Raw genomic sequence first — 21,801 nt, 5'->3', positions numbered from 1 at the left:
GGATATGACAAGATAGGCGTGACAATAGGGGTCAGATTTTCTATGTTATTGCTGTGTAACTGAATAAGATTGAAGGCTATTTAAATTCTGCTCTATCTGAGCAAAGAAAACATTATAATGAGTAGTTGTCATTAAATTTCATACTTCTTGGAAGGGTGGTAAAAAGTTAGAGAAGGAAGACATAGGTAGCAAATATTACAGTTTGCATACTATGGGAACTTAAGAATTTTTCAAATTAATCATTACAATATTAAGAACATAAAACTTAAATAATACTAAACTTTGATTTATTATCTATGTTCTGATGCTAAGTTCATTCATATACATTGATAATAAAGTAGTTTAATAAACTTTTGAATATAACTGTGAAAGGTTATGTATGACACACACACACTTTGGCATACCAAGGTGAAACGGTCAATCATGTGATACTTTCATGTGGCTTTATATTCATCCATTTTATTGTCATTGACAAAACCTGTTAAAAGTTGATTGTGGGCAAGCATCTGCAAGCTGTGTCAAAGCAAAGACCTTATGCTTGCCTTGCACATATGGTATTTTGCAATGTGTATTCAGTACCTTAGGGGATCAAATCCCATGGCTGAACAAATTCTTGTGTGTAAGCCACCTTGGAGTTCAGGTTAACTAGAGCCATGAATATTAATTAAATTACAAAGGCTACAAATGGTATTTAATTATATGAAATAATAATGCAGTCAAAGAGCTAACATTTATAGCATTTCCAGTGAATGACTTCATGAAACTTCAGAATAAATAACATAATGTGGTGGATAAACATCATCTTTTGAGGTGTTTCTTTGATCCTTTTTAATTTGTGTATTGAACATTATGATCCATTGATCCACAGCATTACTGCAAATAATTTAGTGATGAAAATACCAGATAAAGTTTATAAAGATACTTTAATACATCTTTAAATGGGGTTAGATATTATTTTGAGTCATTCACATTAAAATTAAGGAAAAAAATTAATTTAATAAGAGAAAAAAAAATAAATTTTTGTAGAGTGCAAAATGTTGCTACATTTTTAGAGAGTTGATAGAATAGTCTAAAATCTCTGTGGTTTTCACTTCAGAAATCTGTTATTAAATGTACAATACTAGGTTTGATATAACTGAATTATCCCAAAACAATGATAATTCTTCATTTTTAATAGGTATTTGATATACAATTTCTTTATTTTAATAAAACCTAAGAGTAATTATTGCATCTCTTTGGTTAATTATTTTAATTTTAATTTAATCTTTGATATATTAGTTGTTAAAAATGTTATATTTTTTGTAAAATGTAACTATTAACTTTTAACAAGAAAAGAAATTGTGAGTTTGAAAGTGATATATTTTTACAGAACTAAATGCTTTGGAAGATCTTAACACCAAACGCATCACCCGAATCCTGACCACAGATTTTCCTCAATATTTTGCTCTTATCAGTCGAGTAAAACAAGAAGTACATTCTATTGGACCTGAAGGTGGTATGGTCAATTCTACAGTAGTTCCCCAGGTTCAGGCTATTTTCCCAGAGGGAGCACTAACAAAGAAGATTAAAGTAGGACTTCAGGTAATGCCCTCTAGTAGTAACTCCATGAATTATGATCAACCATCAGAAATGATCAATGATAAAGAACAGAAGCATCTGCATTTAAATTCTTTTAAAAAATCAGATAATAATTCAGGACCTATTTCTGGCAGATTTCCATCTCTAAAGAAGGATAAGTTTTCTTTTTCCAAACATTCTAGACCAAAATCAGGCTTTTTTGCTGAACTGATTCGCAAAACAATGCCAAAATTAGATTTGTTTTCCAGCATGTAAGAGAGGCATTTAATTAAAATTACGCAAAAGAAAATTTATATTTTCATTTGTGTTTAATCTGTGCAAACGTTAAATTAGTAGATATATTATAATCATTGATTTATATTTTGTCAGATATTATATATACAAATATAAATGAATATAATTTTATATCTCAACCTAGGAAACATTACATTAAGTGTCTTTGTCTCTCTTTTGTTACAAAAAGTACCAAACAGGCAGGAGGTAACTTAGTATTTATTCATTTTTAGGTTAAAAAGTTTCAAGCTATCTATGATCAGCTAACATATAGGTACAAATATGTGTTTAATGACTTGACAACCATTTAAGATGCATATTTTGATGGAGAATGAAACTGAAATCTAATATTTTTATAGTTTTTTTTTAAATCAGATATTGTGTGATATAAGCTAATTACAAAAAATTCTGAAAATCTTAAAACTGTTTTGTTACATGGTTCATTTATTAGAGATAGTATATCATTTTATGTAAAAAAACATGTAACCAAAAATGTATATTAAAATATATTAATGAGTTCAATGAGAATGTTAAATTGTTATATTTAGGTACATATGTGAAGCAAGATAAAGGCTTAAAATGTAAATGACTAAGAAGTAATTCATATTTAGCTTTTAATATCTGCATACGAAGTATTTATAGATATGATATTGTTTTGGAGGTTTCTGAAATCAAAGTGATGTAATATGTTTTGAAGCACAGAGAGAAAAGGATCTTAAATTTTTCAAAACTTACTGGTGAGATAAGTAACATGTTAAACTCCTGAAAAAACATCAGGATGAAATATCAAAGTTTGAAAGAAATTATAACTGATAAGACAGTTCTGTTTTTTCTCTTAAACATATTTTGTAATTATTAATTATGAAACTTGTTAAACTTCAGTGTGCTTTGAATGATGTTCTCACTGGGTGTGGCCATAAAATTAATTGTCACTGTAAAATAATTGGAATAAAATAGAAACAAAAAGTGATAAACTAATATTTGTGAAAGTATGTTTTTAAAAGTTTGAAAAATTATATAACAAGTATATATTAATGACTACTTTCATGTTTTTGTAAAAAGTTAAGTTCACTGATACATAACTTTTGTAACTGAGATATATCTTCAAAAAAACAATGTAGGTTTTGTGAAACCATAACATTTAATTATTCATGGAAAACATTGAAGTTTTAGTATGTCCCTACCTCTGTCAAGCAGCAGGATAGTTTACAAACCTACAGAGCTAGAATTCCTGACTCAAATCCCCAACAAGAAAAACAAAACCCAAATTTACTATGTCTTTCAATTATGGATTTAAACAGTAGTTATTTGTTAAATTTTAAAACAATGATATAAATAATGCTCTTTCATTTATACTTTATTTGGCTGATTAGAAGAGGAAGAATTTCTCCATATATATTTTGAGCCAAATCTGTGACTTTGGATGACACAAATTTGTGATTGATTATTTCTTTTAATCTTTTTCTGTGCTATAAAATGAAAGTATAAAACATGCTTTAAGTTATTATTTTTTTCTCTAACTAGAAGTAGTAGCTTATATTTTAAGTTTATAAAATATCAAACAAATATGTATGTAGATAGATATAGAGGTTAGATGTTTGTACCTATCACATTGTGAAACAATGTGTAGTTAGAGCTCCAAGAAGAAATACAGCATCAAACCCTAATTAATTAGCCACTAAATTATTCGAGACTTTTTGTTTTGTTTTCTTGTGGCATTTCCAACAGATAGCAAACTTTAGAAAAATATTAGAAAATAAAGTAGAATTTTCAAATGTACATCAGCACCTTCACTTGGACCAGAATTATGGTAGATGATAATTTTAACAAAAGATTTGCTAGTAAGCTATAAAACTAGATTGGAATCTTTAACAAAATAAAAATTGGAGCTAAAATAGGTTTAAAGCTTCATTATAAAACATTATTAGGTGTGGTGTCATTATAATTCCATTTCATTAGTCTGAAAATCTTTTTGAAGTTTTAGATCCAACAGAAGGGCAGCTGTGAAATTTTTAAAACCTTTTATTACTATTTTGTGAAAATTTTGTTCCATCATAGTACATTTGAATTATGGTCCATTATGCTAATTTGTGATTGTATTTAGGTTTTTTTTCATTATATTTGCTGTTATTATTATTATTGCTGTATGTGTTGTATTCATGTTGTTAGTGTAATCATTAGAATTATTGATAGTAGAACTAATCAAACAAGAATTTTAACTTGTGTTATTTCTCATTTTTGGTGTGTAATATTACACAACATTCAGTAATTGAAGGAAATATTAGACAGGATTCAGCTTATATTATTAAATATTACAAAACAATTATATTGTTTTTAGATATGCAATATATATATCATGTATATCTTTGATAAAAATTACTAAATATTATTATTCATGATGTTATAAAAACATGTATACTCAGTAAGTTTTAATACAAAATGATAAACACCTTATAATTCAAGAACTTTCAAAAGGTGAACTTTTCTTCTTCCGGGGCAAACTGGAGAAAAAAGGACCACCTCTCAAAAAGGCTTAGATTATGGAGTTTTTATTATTTTAAAATTATTATTGTAATTATTTTGTTCATAAAATTGAATTAAAACTAACATTCTTACCTAATTATACAATATTTAAGGAGTCATTTCTTGAAACACTTGAAAAGAATAAAAATTAATTTTTACCAACAGTTTAGAAGTTTGTTTAAAATATGTAATATTACAAGTTTACAGCATTACATTTTATTTAATTTGGCATTCAGTAATTTTTGTACATTATTTGGTATAAACCAATTTCATACATTGTTTCTTTGTGAAATCTGTAATTTTAATGATGAGAGAAAAATTACATTAACATTGACCAGTTTCAGTTCTACAGAGTGTTTAATCAAGCTTAGTATACTTAGGCCTGGCATGGCCATGTGGGTTAAGGTGTTTGACTCATAATCTGATGGTTGCAGGTTCAAATTCCAGGCTTCGCTGAACATGCTCACCCTTTCATCCGTGGGGGCATTATAATGTTATGATCAATCCCACTATTCATTGGTAAAAGAGTAGCCCAAGAGTTGGCAGTAGGTGGTGATGACTAGCTCCCTTCCCTCTAGTCTTACACTGCAAAATTAGGGATGGCTGGTGCAGATAACACCCATGTAGCTTTGCACAAAATTTAAAAAAAAAAAAAAAAAGTTGAATCTCAGAAATTGTAAATTACTGGCTATGTGCCTCAGAATTTTGTAAAAGCAGTATTGTCTATCTGTTTTGGGACCATACTAAAATTGGATATATATCCATCCATCATATTTTTTGTGATAGTAATAACTTATAACACACTTGTTTATGTATATGTATTGTATGTAGTCATTGTAAGTCTATGGTAAAGTTTGCTGTGGGCTGAGAATTCTGACTTTTGATGGTTAAACGTAATTATTATGGTATCAGATCAAGATACAGTTGCTGGGAAACATCTTTTAAATAAGACCAAAAGGTTGTTGATTGTACAATGCTTTCCTTGTATGTTTTCTGAAAGTGATGTTAATTTACTTTGGAGATGCCTCTCAGGCTTTTTTTTGTGTGTTTGTGGTGTGCTACTTTTTCTAGATGTGTTGTATTTACATGTAGTGTAAACTTAAATAACTTTACAGATGTCTGCTTTTTGCAACCTGTATTAATTTGTGCCATATTTATTGACATGTATGCATTATGTATATGTATTTGCCTTTGTACATTTCATGTACTACTTGTACTTCTCATGATGTTAAGAATTTACTTGTGGATTTTATTATTTAAAATTTAATAAGGATTGCAATTATAATATAGCACTAACACTTTTATTATAACTCATATTTCAACCACTTGATTTTAAAATTGTGATTGTATCTTTCTGTTATCTGTTTCCAAGAAAGAAAGAAAAATACAAATTTGTTGATGTAAAGTTTTATCGATGTATTTCATAATGAACTAGGGATTTTCTTTCTGATCCTTAATCCCAATAATATTGATATGAAAAGGGATAAACAGAGCTACAATGACAGTTTTTGTGTTTAGGGTATACTTATTTATTCAATGTTTATATATACACTATAGCATGCATGCAGTCTCTAACCATAGTGTTATTATTCACATATCATTTCTTATAATTTTCACTTGATGGGATCGTAAGTTTTATTCCATCTTTTCTGAATGGAATTTTAGTGTAATAATGATTTAAATGAAAGTGTACTCCAGTATCTTGCAAGTCATTGTCTCTCCTCGTTTTGAGAGATAGGTAATCAAGATTTCTGTGATGATTTAGACACAACTCATTTGAATGTTTCTATAGATTTTTTTAGTAATCTGAAATACAGTGTTTTTCACTGGCTAACTCTGTTTTCTTTTTAACAACCATTATATTATGTTCAAATTTACTGTTAATAACTTTTAAATGCTTTACATTTTTAGGTAATTATGGATTGTAAACCTATTTATTATTGTAGTATACTTAGAGCATTTCTTGTTCAAACTTCCTGTTTTAGTTTTAATTAGGAATATGTTTTCATTTGGAATTCTTTTTCTTAATATTCATTCTATGTGTATTTATAGAAGTTCAAACGTTAAAATCAAAGAATATCAAAATAAAATAATGTGGATTTGAATGCTAACCATGTAAAGTTCGAAGATGAAACAAATGAAAATGTGGAACTTTGATTTATTTTATTTATTATTTACTGTATTGTAAATTTAATTAGTTTTTCAAAACTAACAGTTAGATTAACTTCATGATATATAATGTAAACTCATAATAGTACCTGAAACTTCTAAGTCTGGATGCTTGTAGTTGCTAATAATAATAATAAAAGAAAACTTAGTCATAAACTAACTCTGTCTCAGCCTCTTCATTTGTAGCAGCTCATTTCTTCCGTCCTCTGTTCTATCACTTCTCATCTCTTCTTTATCAGTCACTGTAGAACATGCTTTTGGGTAATATGTTTTTTTTTAGTGGGATGTTGATAAAACATCATTTTGAAACATAGGTGAACTTGCTATTAATACATAATGCTAATGAAAGTTTTTAAAGCAAGCAGTACATTGCTATTGTTCCAATCTTACACAAATAATTTGCTTTAATGTAGAAAATTAACATATCTCAGCTATTTTTTGTCACTATGACACACAAAGGTTCTGGCTGCACTCTGTGGATGTTGATTGAAATTATCCAGACTTAGAAGTTAAGGTTTATAGAAACATATGTTCTCATGTGCAGCAATGAAACACTTTTTTTGTTACTCACTTTGTATATTGTACTAAAGTTAACAGCCCTTCATGATTTTGCTAGAGTATAGTGAAAATGAAAACTTGCTTGAGAATGTTTCTGGGAGCTTTTTAAATTTCATGTTAAATTTCAGTCATTTTTTCTACAAAATTAAAATTCAGATATGCATAAGTGTTGAGACATGCAGCAATACCATTCAGTAAAAATACTGTAAAAAACATAAGTATGAAATACTATAATTCTAATTTTTAATGGAAAAAGTATAAACATTATTTAATTCATTATTACAATTTACAGTAACTTAAATTTATACCTGCTTAATCTATTTTGTTACATTCCCACACATATACTACAAGAAAGGTTTCCAGTGAATTTAGTAGTATCAACTACTTTATTATTTTGACATATTCATTACTTTTCACTCTGACTTCATCAGTAACAATATTGTTTAGGTATCGCAATATTTTGTTCTTTTTTATTTACTTTCAATAAAGAAGCAAAAGCAATAAAACTTCATTACTTGCTATATATAAAATAGAAAAGGAAGTCTGCTCAAAAGTGGAAATTTGGATAATTCCAAAGAAAAGACAACACTCAAACCCATTTTATCTCTATACTAAGAAGAGTTGGTTAAAACAAGTTTGTATGTGCTGATTTACTCAAAGAATAAATTTCAAAAATGTGTCTTAATTTGCACAGTATTTAATAAATATCTCATTCTTTTCTATCTATTTTTTTAATATTTTGCATTAATAAGTAGATTAAGACAAGGAAACTAATTTAAAGAAACAGTCAACTAAACTTTAATTGTATAATCAAAATGAAAGAAGAGAAACTGACAAATGTTGAAATACTTAAATTTACAAATTAAACAAAACAAATGAAGAAATTATAACATTCATTAAGAGAATACTGAGAACATATTGCAATGCAAATCAGGTATGTATATACAGCTAGTTTATCAAACAATTTAAATAGGCTTATTCATAAATTACTTTATAAATCCATGAAAAAGAAAGAACTAATTCAGTAAACTTTTTTAAATACGTGTGTGTGTGTATATGTATATTAAGGAATAGATATAATATTTTTTTAGCAGATTATGATCACAAACATTTTGCTTTTGCATTGTAACTTGTTTCTTCAAATTAATGTTTTAAAGTATAACCATATGTTGGATACCTATAAGTACAAAAAATTACTGTATCCTACAACAGTTAGCTATGAAAATAATAATTTTCAAACAGATATCATCCTATATTCATAACTTTGTAACTTAATTAACTCTTACAGAACAGAAAACTTTTAGGTAGTTTCCTTGGACAACATAGTTTAAATTAATATTTTAATAATTTTAAATAAAAACTTAAAAGTATTAAAACATTGCATTCGTGTTTTAATGAGTAATATATGCTTTTAGTTTTAATGTATCAATGAATTTATATTTCAATGCAATAATTAATACTAGCAAAACATTTTAAATGTTTTTGCATGAACTCATTGAAAATACATTTTCAGTTCACAATTTTTTTTCTATTAAAGTTTCTTATGTTCCTTTTGTGCATAGTTGCTATTATAAATATATTTTATTTTTGCATTAGTTAAAAGAAGTATTTGAGATGGATTAATACACTTAATTAATCAGTTGTTTGCCTTCAGTGGTAATAATTAATAGATGCATTTTAGTTTTGAAACATTATTTTTACATTTCTTTTCTGTCTTTTTCTTTTTACCTGTTATGCATGAATTACTCATTATTTTGATATTTTAATTTGTTTAAATTTTCTTCACCATGGCACCACATTTATGTCACCCCACAGGCACAGCCAATTCTTCCAGAGCTTGTATCAAAAATGCTTGGAAACTCTGTGGGTGTGAGCCCTATTGTCACTGTAGAACCACGAAGAAGAAAATTTCATAAGCCCATCACCCTGACCATTCCAGTACCACAGGCAGCTACCAAGGGAATGATCAACCAGTATAGTGGAGATGCTCCAACTCTGAGGTTATTGTGCAGCATAACAGGTAGTGTGATTTTAAGCTTGCATATGTTTTATATCACTAACTTTACTAATTCTACTTTTTTGTCAACTTAGAAAATATATTTACAAATTTTGCATATATGATATTGTTACTTATAGTTTTATGTTTTGTATCCAGTAGTTTGAAACATAGTATTTATAGATCTCACTGAGCAGATCATTGAAGAGCCATAAACAGATGTGTAGTTTTAATACTTAAATAAATATTTATCATCCCGTGGGAATAGGCCATGATCAGATTATACAATTGGACATGTTTTCATGATTCAGTTTATAACAATACCATTTGAAAGTTTACAAACAGTTCTCACAGGTGATATTAGATTTTCATTTTAAGTTGTTAGACAATAATGAACATTTTGAGGAAATAAAAAATATAGAGGCTAGAAATATTGGATATTTGTTTAGTGAAGGTTTAGTGCTACTGATTACCAAAGCTTCTGCTGTTTTCTGTCTGTTCTAGTTAGTTTCTATACATATAAAGTATGTTTAGTTTCCTTGAAGTTTTCTTTATGAACTCAGGTTCTGCTGCTAAGTAACAACTTAATAGAATTAGTAATTATTTTTTATATATTTTGCTACAGAATTTATGAACATTTCCTACTGGTCAAATGAATTACTAACATTGACTTACCACCACTGTGTGATAGCTTTTTTTTTTTTTTCAAAATATAGTTATTTCACATTCATTTTCTGTAAACCAAATAAATTTATAATTAAATAACAAAAACATTTTTTGACTAAAGTATATCATGATTGCAATTAGAAAGAGTTAATTAGCCAGTTATCTAATATATTTAAATATTTGAATAGCATAAACATACAAATAACATTTAATAGATCTGAGTCATGAGAATATTTTGTATTCTCCTATCAAAGCATCATCCTCACTAAACAGTAAACTTAGCATATTTTATGATGATTTTATTTGTTGAATATAATAAATAAAACTCGTGCAAACATTGCAACTCAATGAAACCATAATTTATCAATTAAAACATAAAAAACTAGAGTTTAAAACAAAGAACTAAACATCAAGAACATAAACATTATTAAAACTAAAGCAATCTCCAATCATGTGACTTCGTGGTATCATAGTGTGCCTATACCACTGTGTCTAGGTAAACTACTCATACAAGATGATGTCAACATTTTCTCCAAACATTGTACACATATTACACAGAGTATTGTGTTTCTAAACTATATGAAGCTTACCTTATCTCAAATTATGTGATGTTTACTCATTGAAGAAAATTTCCATCTTTCAAACAGATGTAATTTCACACACAAATTCATAATTCACAAAAAAAGGAATGGAAAGGAATGTCTATAACAACTTAAAAACAATTCATAAATATGTATATATCAACTTCATTATAATGAAAAAGTACAATTTTATTGTTTTTATTTTATTTTTGTTTTTAAAGCTATGTTTAATTAGTGAATTATCACAAACTACTTGACATTGCTGCATAACAAGGTTTTAAACAAGGCCTTCAGAAAACATTTGAAAATCAAGAAATAGATAATATATTCTCAAGGAGATGTTAGATTATTTGCAAGATAGAGGTAAAAAAAAAAAAATTGTGGTGTAATTACCATTATAATTGTTTCACATTTCTAGCTTACTGGAGAAGTAATTCTAAATAATTTGATAAATGCTTCTTGGAATTATGTTTAGGTTTTCCTTTACTGTTAAACCATCTATAAAATATATATATATATATATAAATACTATTAGTTTTGGCTATAAGTGTACATCAAGAACATTTAGTTGAATACATCTTTTAATGTTGGAAGTAAAATTATATTTCAACTTGCATGTATGCTAGTGTTTGTAGAAGAAATAAAATAATGTGAAACCTTGCTACATGGAGTACTTATATTAACAATTTTCTAAGCATACAATTCATGCATGTTTCTTATTATGTTAAACGTTATTAAAGATTCGTAATTGGAAAAAATGTTACACAAAACAGAAGTGATCCATGAAGTTGTGGGAGGGGGAAATCTGGCTGAATCTCTTCTAATGCTCTATGTTTATGTTACAACTAGTAACTTTAATAAGAAGTCATTATGAGTAGCAGAGTCAGATTATAATTCTAAGTTTAATCTTGATTTATAGTGATGTGATTGATATGAAAATATAAACAGACAAACATTTCTAGTTTGTAACACCCCCCTCCTTGCAGCACAACTGTAAGTTAGAAGGCTTCTAAGATAAAAAAAAAACAAACAGGGTTTAAATACCCATAATGGGCATACACAATGGGTTATCTGTGCTAACTTTGTGCTTACCAATAGCCAAACAAACAAATCACATTTTGTAATCAAATTAAATAGCTGCAGTTATATTTAGAAAAAAAACAAAAACACATAAATTCTACACCTAAGTTCATATTTTATTAGTTGTAAAGAAGATGCACATGCAGCTTTGTATGTTTTGAACATGCAAAATGTGAAAAATATTATAGTATTCTAACTTTCAAACAAATGAAAAATAAATTATGTAACAAGTCTGTGGTATAATAGCTGTGGGAAATAAATCTCAAGTCTAAGGCCATTGTTAGAGTGTCTGGAAAAAGTCAAGATGTAGCATTTAATGGACATACATAGTGTTGTATTCACTCCCAAATAATCAGTTACTGCCTTGGTCATAAGTGGGTTGCTCTAGCCACACCTCATTGATGTTGTCTTCAGAAAACCTGAAAAAAAAGCTTTTAAAATCAAGTAAAAACACTGAAATCTAATGTTACTATTTCTTATTATGTGGTAGTGTATGAACATTTTGTTATAGATTTACTTCTGAAAAAAGGAAGGGGATGAACCCCCTCTATCTGTACTTATACAACATTAATACAGTTATTAACTTCAAAAAAACATATATGGGGTGGTTAGATGTGGTTTTGACATTCTGGAGCCACTCCCATATATCCAAACCTGCTTACAACATTTAGGAATCAGTTATGCAATTATAAATTAAAAAGATAACACAATGTGAAGAAAATATTATAAGTTTACAGTTTTGTTAACACTTAAGTAGCCAGAGATTTGATGATAGGTGCTGCCAGTTAATTGCCTTCTCTCTATCCAACAGTTTAAAATTAGTGGTAATGGTAGTTAACTTTTGTAGTTTTCTAATAACAAATCAAGATTAGTGGTAATAGACCAAGACCTTTGTGTTATGAGACATCTCCCCCACCTCTGTTTATTGTGTTCCTTTATCCTTAATAACAAATACACATAATATTGTTACTTTTACTGCTTGTATAGTTGGAATAATTGAAAACCCTGACTTTGGATTTTGATTATTTTCATGAAAGTCAATGTAATTATAATAAGTTTAATTAATCAGTTGCTGTAATAATTTAAAACAGAAATAATCAAAATAGCTACTTAAAATTGGTTGACTATTTTTCCAGCTTAATTGATTAATAATTTTAATTAACTGATGAGTTTATGCGACTTTGTTTAATTATTGTTCTTAGGTAATTTATTAACTTGCCTGTTTGATTAATGACCATATCAGTATTTAGTATCTTGGTCATTTTGGTTTCCATTTCATCCCAAAACACTTTCAGTACTTTATTAGTCTGTCTTTGTATATGGTGTGACATTAGGATGTTGTCAATTTTCCAAGGTATTTTTGTTTTGTGTATTCAGTGTATATTGCTGACTATGACAACAAGCTCCTATGTTTTAAATTAAAAGTGATTTCTCATTTGTAATCAACAAATATTTCTAAATGACCCTCATTTGAAATTGTTTGTAACAATAACAAGAAACATTATTATACTGTCTTCCTTAATAAAAGTGGGATAATAAACAAATACGTGCTGTCTGGTCAGGCTACATAGTAGCTAATAATTGGGTTTTTGAAGCAAATTTTCATTTTAACTCTCTAACAATGTTCTGAAATGTACTCTTTGTTTTCATAACACTGAAAGTTATTTATATGGTATGTTGGCTTCTAAGAAAGTACATTTGTTTTGATATATTGTACTCATAGCCTTCATATTATTGGAGTTAGCAACAGTCTCTTGTATGTTCTTCAGTATCATCACCAATCTAATCTTTTCTAAACTGTTATGCATATTTTTAAAATGTTAGTTAGTTGTTAATTAGTAAACATCTGTCTCAAGCTTCTACATTTATTTCTCATGTCTCAGTCTGTGAACATTTCTATATCACATTCTCTGATGCAGAATTTATTGAACTTTGTTCATTTCAAGTAATACAGTCCCAATTTTGCATTTATCATAAGGTAATCTATTTTTATTCTTCTTTTATGAGCCATGAAAAGTTGGTCAAGAATGATATTTGTCTTTTTTTTCTTCTACTTTTGTTGCATAACACCCAGTGTTTATTCAGTCACAGTTATTAGTACCTAGTGACTGTTTGTCCTTCTTGTGTGTTATTCAAACATTTTTCTCATTATTTTAGTTAGTGTAGAAATCAAGTATTACAAACTTTTATTTTTAATTTCATATTCTGTTATTTCTGTCTTTTATATTGGATACTTTTAAATGAATTCTGTCTCTAAAATATGATTACCAATTTTCATCTAAATCAGTGTATTCATAATTAGCCAATTTTGTCAAATGGTCACTCCTCAGTCTCTGTTGATTTTGTGTGACAAGAAAATCTGTCCTAGCAATTTAATCCTACTGTTGGCTATGTAAATCATTTAGTTAACAATTTCTATCACTTCTGATTAAGTGACGTTTTTATTATTTAAACTATTTAAGTTGAAAACTTTCATAATTGGTGATTTTTCACAAAACTGTTACAATAGTATATTTTCTAAATCACTGATGTCCTCAAAATAGCCACTCTGTATCCAAAATCTGGTACAGATATATTCATAATACATTTTTAATATGGTCACATATTACAAACAAGGTTCAATAATTCATGGAGGACCTGGAGAAATAACATCCAACTTGCAGTAGAAAGACAAAAATCTGGTAAAATCCCACTTCTCATTTAACTCATGATTTGTTAAAAGGAAGAAACTAAGAATGAAGAAAAGCATATCACTGCATAATAAACACCTGGAGTACTTATTGAAGAAGATAAAACACACCAAAAATATCAACAGGAATGTAATTATGTATGTATGTATATATATAGCCTCAACAGGAATGTAATTACATATATATATACAGCCATATTCCTCTCTCTCAGAGATCTCACTGAAAATATACTGAGAACATGTAAAAAAAAAAAAATCTAAAGTCTAAACAGTTTTCTTGAAATCAAAGTAAAACATGATCAGAGTTAGTACTTACCAAAACTCTACAACACCATGTATGATTGTGGATTCTAAAACACTAGAGAAACACAAAAAGACCGACAGAAGTTACAGTTTCTGAGCTTAATAGACACACACAACTCTGTTGTACTGATCTACCTACAATAACCCATTATGCTACAGAAGAAGATGACAGTTAATAAAATGAGAGGAGTATGATGTATGTATATATATAAGGTACAAAAATTTGTACCTTACAACCCTCACAACCCCTCCATCCCCATTATTGCTGGTATTTAGCATTTATCATCTTTGATGTAAGTTATGTTAATTACATTAATAGATGATGCCACGTGCTTACACTAAAAACAAAAAAAAATATTCAATTTTGTATAAAATAATATACGTACAATGTGGTGGGAGAGCACAGAAACATTTTATATATCTCAGAGATTGCATTAGCATTCTGTGGGGGAATGAAATGAAAAATGTGGCCACCACTATTGCAATAATACATAAATAGCCGAAATTTCTACTCCAATGGCCCCCATACAGTTGATATAAAAAACTTTATTTATTTATACCCACCTCCTGCTTTGTTCTTTGACCTTTCAACTTCAGCTTATAAGACATTTTTGTCACCAATAAACATCAGTTCATTAATCACTGGAAGGACACTAACTATCTTAACACGGGCTCAGTCAATTTGAATGACCATGCAACCTTTCACAGTCATTTAAAGCCTATAGATTTAACAGTTTGTCAGTCTCTCATTGTAAATCTTTCACATACAAAAAGTCATACTTGTTAGTGGGGTCTTTTTAATAACCTAAAATAAAGATTTGTCCATGAATATATTAAGTATTTGTTTTGAATAGTCCATATGCAAAGTAAAAGTACTTTTCATCATCTCATTCTCAAATTTCCTTTGTGTAATTCCTAAAACCTCCTAAATACTTTTCAAATGTTTTATCATGTAAAACTGCATATTTCATCTGTTATTTTCTCTACCCTAACTCAAAACAGGGTTGATCAATTTGACTAGCCTCGTAACCATCAGAAAAAAAACAACAGGGAGTCAAAATAAATCTAAATTACTCTTTTTATCTTTCAGAATGAGTTCAGATTGTAACATAAAACATTAGTTTATCCTAAGTAACTTTAAGCTTCTAACAGTATACATCTATTCATAATGAAATTGTATTGTATTATTACCCTTTGAACAGTGTCTAACTACTCTTGGTGTCGTAAGAAATTGTAAATCACTTGGAGCACATGCATCTTGTGTTAAGCTATCGATTTACATTGCCTATGTGTTACTCTCATGCATGCCTCATGGTACATTTTTGTCCTATTATTATTTATTTTACTTATCTAATCTTAACTAACTCAAAAAGATCCTTAATTTTTACATTTTAGTTGCTTTTATGGTAGTAAGTAAAGAATAAACATGAAAATCAAGAAATTAATTACTTACCTAATCTTATTTTTTCTTGCTGTCAATTATTGGTTATATCTAAGCCTACATAGTTTATACTAATGGCAGTAGTGTATTAAGAAAATTTATTTAATTAAATAATTTACCAAATAACACATATTAATATCCTGAAAAAAAAGCAGACAATTTCCCCTAACTCTCAAAACTTTTCTGGCTTTCTAACTATATGAAAAGAGCTGTTACAAATTCATCCAAGCTAATTGGTAACTATCCCATGGATCAGTGAAATTGAGAGAAATTGATGTTTATCTGTTCAGAACACAAGATTATACAATGTATCATTTGAAAGATGAAAACATTGGTTCTTTAATGATTATTAGTAATATATACATATATGTAACATAAAAATAACTGTTAACAAAGCCTGTAAAACACAGGTAGTTTTGGTAAGAGGGGTCTGATTTTCTATTTATCGATATATAACCAAACAGAATTGAAGGTTCTAGAAAGTATGGTTTGTTTGAGCAATAACGGATTTACAGGGAGTAATTTATGTTTAATTTTGTACATTTTTGAATGGATAAAATGGAGAGTAGAAGATACCAGACAAAATATGTAACTTTGTATCACTGGGGGAAGTTCAGAATTATTTAAAATATTTCATTATAGAATTAAGAACTTAAAACTTATGTTCTGTTAAAATTGGATTATTAGCTGAATCTTTATACCATATTAAGTGGTATAACGTAAACAAAAAAATAGTTTAATAAAATTTTGACTGTAAGACACTAGAGCTTTGTGTCATACTTAGTAAAGGATACCCTGGGTGAAAGGGTTAAGAGCTGAATGTTGAAAGCAGGTAACATATAACACCTACCATTATTACTTTGGCTGCTGATTTCTTCTGCACCCTGACCATTGCACAGTGTATATCATTTTTCAGGTATATACATATTGAGTTTTTAAAACTTGTACAAAATGTATGGTAATATAATAATGAGTGTTGTATTATTATACAATATATATTTACTTGATATATTTATCAAGTAAATTGTGTGAAGGCTGAGATTTTTGTTATCTGTCATGCCATTCACTATCCAATTTTTTTGTTGGTTATAAACTGCAATAAAAGGATAACAGAAATCGTTTACATCTGTTTAACCAAACATATTCAATCAGTTGGGAATAAAAACAAAAGTAATTAAGCCTCTCTTTTCTCTGTATCCAAATGAAATAGGTACATTATCCCTATTATTTTACAAAATATTTTATAATTCTTAATAATACTCTGAGATAATCATTTGTAGTTCTATGTTAATTCTTTATGTGTCATCAGTTCTCGCATTGGTACAGTTTCCATTTCTTTTGTTTTTAAAGTCCAAACTGCTTTTCTGGTTCATTGACCGTGTAAAATAATTCAACTCCTGCTTACATCTATTTATTGATCAGGTATGTTCTGTACAATTATTCACATTGTCACAGAATTGATAGTGATATAAAATATCCTTCTTCAGTACAAATACATCTAATTTATGATAGACATCATTCTTGTTTGAGAATACATGTCATCTTGGTTAAACTGTAAATAAAATTTTAATTTTATTGTTTTAATCAGCAGTCAATGCCATTAAAGTTACATCATTTTAATTTGCTCCATCAATCTCCTATTAAGTCACGTAACATTCTATTAAGTGTCTTTAACATTTCATGAACCATTATTGTATTATCCATCTTTTATACTTGCTTCATCTCATCTCATACTCTTTTTTTAAAAATGTTGGTCGTATAACAGCTTCTGTATGTTAATACTACATGCAAAACAAAATTAGAAATAGAAGTATGGGACAGTACTGTTTTTATAGCCAAGACACTACATGATTATATTCTGATGATGTTAATGTAAGCATACATTTAGAAGTTACTCATTTTAATATTGATGTTCTGTGCAACTGAAGATGGTATATAGTAATTGGATATGAAGTGATTGATAGATACGTGTAATGTATATCTGATCATAGCTTATATTTATACCAAAACTTGTAGATGCTGCATGAATGTTCCTATAGTAAACTGTCTGTATGTATGAACTTACAATGGATCAAAAGGAAGGCACGATGCAAAATTAATTTTTTTTAAACTAGGATGCATATATTATAGTGTATTAGAACATGTCCCACTGAATAAAGAAATTGCTTTTTCTGTGGATTGTATATGTATCATTTTGTAGCTACATGTATTACAATTAAAGCTACATCAGTAGACAAAATGTCTAGCACTTAATATTAGTAAGTAACATATAGTTTTAATATAAACTAAGAGAGTAAATTACACAATATAAATTGTGCTATGGATGTATTACAAACAGAAACAAAAAATACTGTTCATATGGACAAGGATCTTTATCATTATTTTGTTTAAGTATGAATATTTACCAAATAGCTCCTCAGTAATATTGAGTCAAAGTATTAGGTATTTTATGAAAGAGAAATCAAATGTAGTGTGAAAATATTCTATAAATACTCAAAAGTACAATCACTTCTATACAAGTTTCTTGTAATATATACATAATTTACATATAACTTACAAATAATATTTATAGTAGTAATTTTTTGTTTCATTGAGTGCATTGTGTCCATGAAATCTAGAGTTCAACTTACTCATATTTACTTATTGCACTTTATAAGGAAAAGGTCACGTGAGCCATGGAACCACAAAGCTGGTCTCATTTCATGGCACCAGTAACAAGAAAATAAAAAAATAAAAAGTTGACAAAAGCTCATAAGTCAAAGAATTCCATAAGTTTCCATGTATATGTTAAAACCAATAATTGTTTTTTGTAAAAAAAAAAAAAAGGTGACTATAGCTATCAACCTAAATCACAACAGTTCCATTCAACTCTAATGCAACTGCATTATATTTTTTCATAACTGAGGAAAATCAAAAATCAGGTTACACCTGATGATGCATTTATTAGTGAAAACATGGTCATGAATAAATAATGTATCTGTGAAATGAGCAGTTGTCTCGTTTTTCCTCAGTTTTATAACTATTGAGTTTCACAAAGTACCAAAGGTTTCAAGTATCAGTTATGTATATTGTTTTGTTTTTACTGTGATTTTAATTAAATGTTGTTTTAGAAGCAATTTTCATATACAGTGGAGGAAAGTTTGTTGAAACATTTATTCTAAGATTGATCTCTCAGTTTGCAAGCACTCAATACAGTGGAAGTTGCAGTATTTGGCAATAGTGTATAATTGTTGCTATCAGACTAAGTAAGACTAACAATGAAGAAATAAATTATAATAGAGTAATGGGACCTGAATATCATTTTTAGTTGTGATGTGTATTTATTGCTTTGAGCAGACGTTATTGATAAATTGCACAAGGAGTTATTAATCTTCAGTATAATTGCTATTAAGATGCACTACTTCCTTATTAATATTTAGTTGGACTCAGTTCATGCTTTGATTATTTAAGCTAATAACTAATAAGTGACCTTTTAATTAGATTTAATGAAATATGAAAATGAACTAGCTTTTTTTAATTGGTTTGTTTAATAGTTAAAACTTTTTCATTGGGTTCGTACATGTATTTTTCACATTTATTAGATCAGTAAATGTTTTGTTTGGTTAATTTATCAAAAGCAAACTAAGTTAAAAATAATTATGTAGAATAATTTTCTCATAAGTGTTTTTAGTATACCAGAACATCAACAACATTCTATGTGTTTGCTATTAAGGAGGAACTACTAAAGCTCAGTGGGAGGATGTGACTGGATCAACACCTCTGACCTTTGTTAATGACTGTGTTTCATTCACAACTACGGTATCAGCAAGGTATAATATTACTTGTATTAAAATACTTTAGGGACATTAAAGTAAACAAATCGGTAGAAAAAGTATTATATGATTCCAAATTATTTCTAAGTTTCCTATTTTGAAGTATCATATATTACTATTTTGAAATATTTATATATATCCCAAAATATTTGAAAATATATTCAAATTTTTATTATTATTCTATTACTTGTATGTGAATCTAGCATTACAAATACCTCAAGAAATAATATTTTCAGTGTTTTTAGTAGTTTTAGAAATATATAAAATAAACTACAATTTTTGTGGAAATAGATGTTTGTGTTGTGCTAAATAAAGTAAAATACTTTATAGTTTGTACATTAACTTATTTTTTTTAATGAGATCAAGTATATAATCTTGAATATAGGTTTTATGACTAGATTATAATAAAGTCTTATCTGAAAATTATTTTCCCTTTGGTTGAAGTTTTAATGGTAAATCAACACATTAAAGCAATTTGATAGTCCAAGGTTTTGTAAATGCAGAATGCTAACATATTTTTTAATAATAGATTAATTACACTACTCTGTAAAAATGGGGCAGAGTAAAAGAAATATTAATATCCTTTCTTTAAATGTATATTCTACAGTTATTTGGTTCTTGCGAGTATGCATAATTTAAGAAAAAGTATTAAATTTTGAAATAAAATAAAAAAATTGAAATTTGTAAAATAATTAAAATACAATTTCAAAAAAAAATTAACATTGTTGGGAAAGTAAATTAGCCAAGTATTTTATATACACATAAAATAAAACTTCATAAAAGGTGAGAATAATTATTTAGAGAAAAAATAAGCAAATTAAGAAAATATAACAACTAAAGTAATTGATAACTTTTTGATTATAATTTACATGATGTAGAAAAAAAGTGTTAGGATTATTTATTAAATTTTGAGGAACTGTTGTAGCAGTTCTTCAAACAATTAAATGGAGAGAAAGTAATGAATCATTTGAAATGTAAGAAATTAGTTTAGCCATTAAATAGCAGCCATCATCAACTGATGCTGCCACCTACAACATTCCTGCTGTTTACCAACTTTAATATGCAGGAAGTTTTAGCTTTAAAATGTTTAAAAGTTAGTAGTGATTGTAAGAACTGATAAGAAGAATGGCATGGTTTTATTAAGTAAAATAGATTGCACAAAATAAAGTGAGTGAAATTATAAATCATAAATAACTTATGAAATTAGATAAAGAAAACCAGAGAGAATAAAATGCAAAAGACAATTTATTCTCAAACTATGAGTATTATAATTTAAGACCAGTTGATTCTCATGCAATGGTGTCTTTAAGATTAATAAAGGTAGATGCCCTGTGAATCCAGTAGTTTCAGGTATAGGTATATATAATCATGAGTTATATGGGTTCTTAGTTAAGTTGCTAAACCTTTTATTAGAAATTAACATACCACAAAAAGCAGCTTTGAAATTTCACAATAATTGAGAAATTTAATTTTTAAAAAGAGGTGCACTGTGCTAGCTTTCATGTAGTCATTAAATACCAACATGCCATTGAAGGAAATTTAAAATTCATGCACATAATTATTGTACCATGATGATAATTAGGAAATGAGCTTTCTGAAACATTTTCCAAAAACTCGTGAGTTATGCCACAAAGGGATCTCAATTTCTGTTTAATAGTGAAATTTGTGGTGGATGAAGCTGTTATGGGATCAAGATTAGTTCCATTTGTTGTTGTTGTATTTCTTTGTCATCATGAAAAGAGTTGTGGCTTTTGGTCTGTGGTACAGATTAAGCCAATATATTATATAAGATTTATGGATAGTACTTTTAATATCTTTAAAGAGGTCAAATGTGTTGAGATTTTTTATTCTGCCTCAAAAGTAAACATCCCAGTATTAAGTGCATTATTGAATACCAACATAATCGTAAACTGCCTTTTTCAGATTTACTACTCTTTAACAACAGTGGCTGAAACTTTTCACATGCTACTTTTCACAAAAAGAAATTTACAGGATTATGTATTACCTTTGAAAGTTTTGTAACATTATCGTTTAAGAAACTTAATTAAAATACTTGCTCATTGAGAATATGTGTTAACCAATGAATTTAAATTTTTCTCGTGAAGAGGTTGAAAGTGTTAAGGAATTTCCAA

General features: G+C 28.0%; 1 protein-coding gene across 24 annotated transcripts in view; it reads left to right on the top strand.

Annotated features, from left to right (window-relative positions):
* LOC143234139 (uncharacterized) overlaps positions 1 to 21,801 on the top strand; it is a 221,370-nt gene that overhangs the window by 156,651 nt on the left and 42,918 nt on the right. For all 24 annotated transcript variants that reach the window (XM_076471259.1, XM_076471254.1, XM_076471253.1 and 21 more), the window contains 3 exons: positions 1,370 to 1,581; positions 8,917 to 9,121; positions 19,570 to 19,666. In XM_076471259.1, coding sequence (XP_076327374.1) covers positions 1,370 to 1,581; positions 8,917 to 9,121; positions 19,570 to 19,666 — 514 coding nt within the window. The remainder of the gene's footprint in view (positions 1 to 1,369; positions 1,582 to 8,916; positions 9,122 to 19,569; positions 19,667 to 21,801) is intronic.

Source organism: Tachypleus tridentatus, chromosome 12, assembly GCF_004210375.1.
Source record: "Tachypleus tridentatus isolate NWPU-2018 chromosome 12, ASM421037v1, whole genome shotgun sequence".
Taxonomy (NCBI): domain Eukaryota; kingdom Metazoa; phylum Arthropoda; class Merostomata; order Xiphosura; family Limulidae; genus Tachypleus; species Tachypleus tridentatus.
The sequence above is the reverse complement of the archived record's forward strand: the minus strand, read 5'-3'. Positions and strand labels throughout refer to the sequence as shown.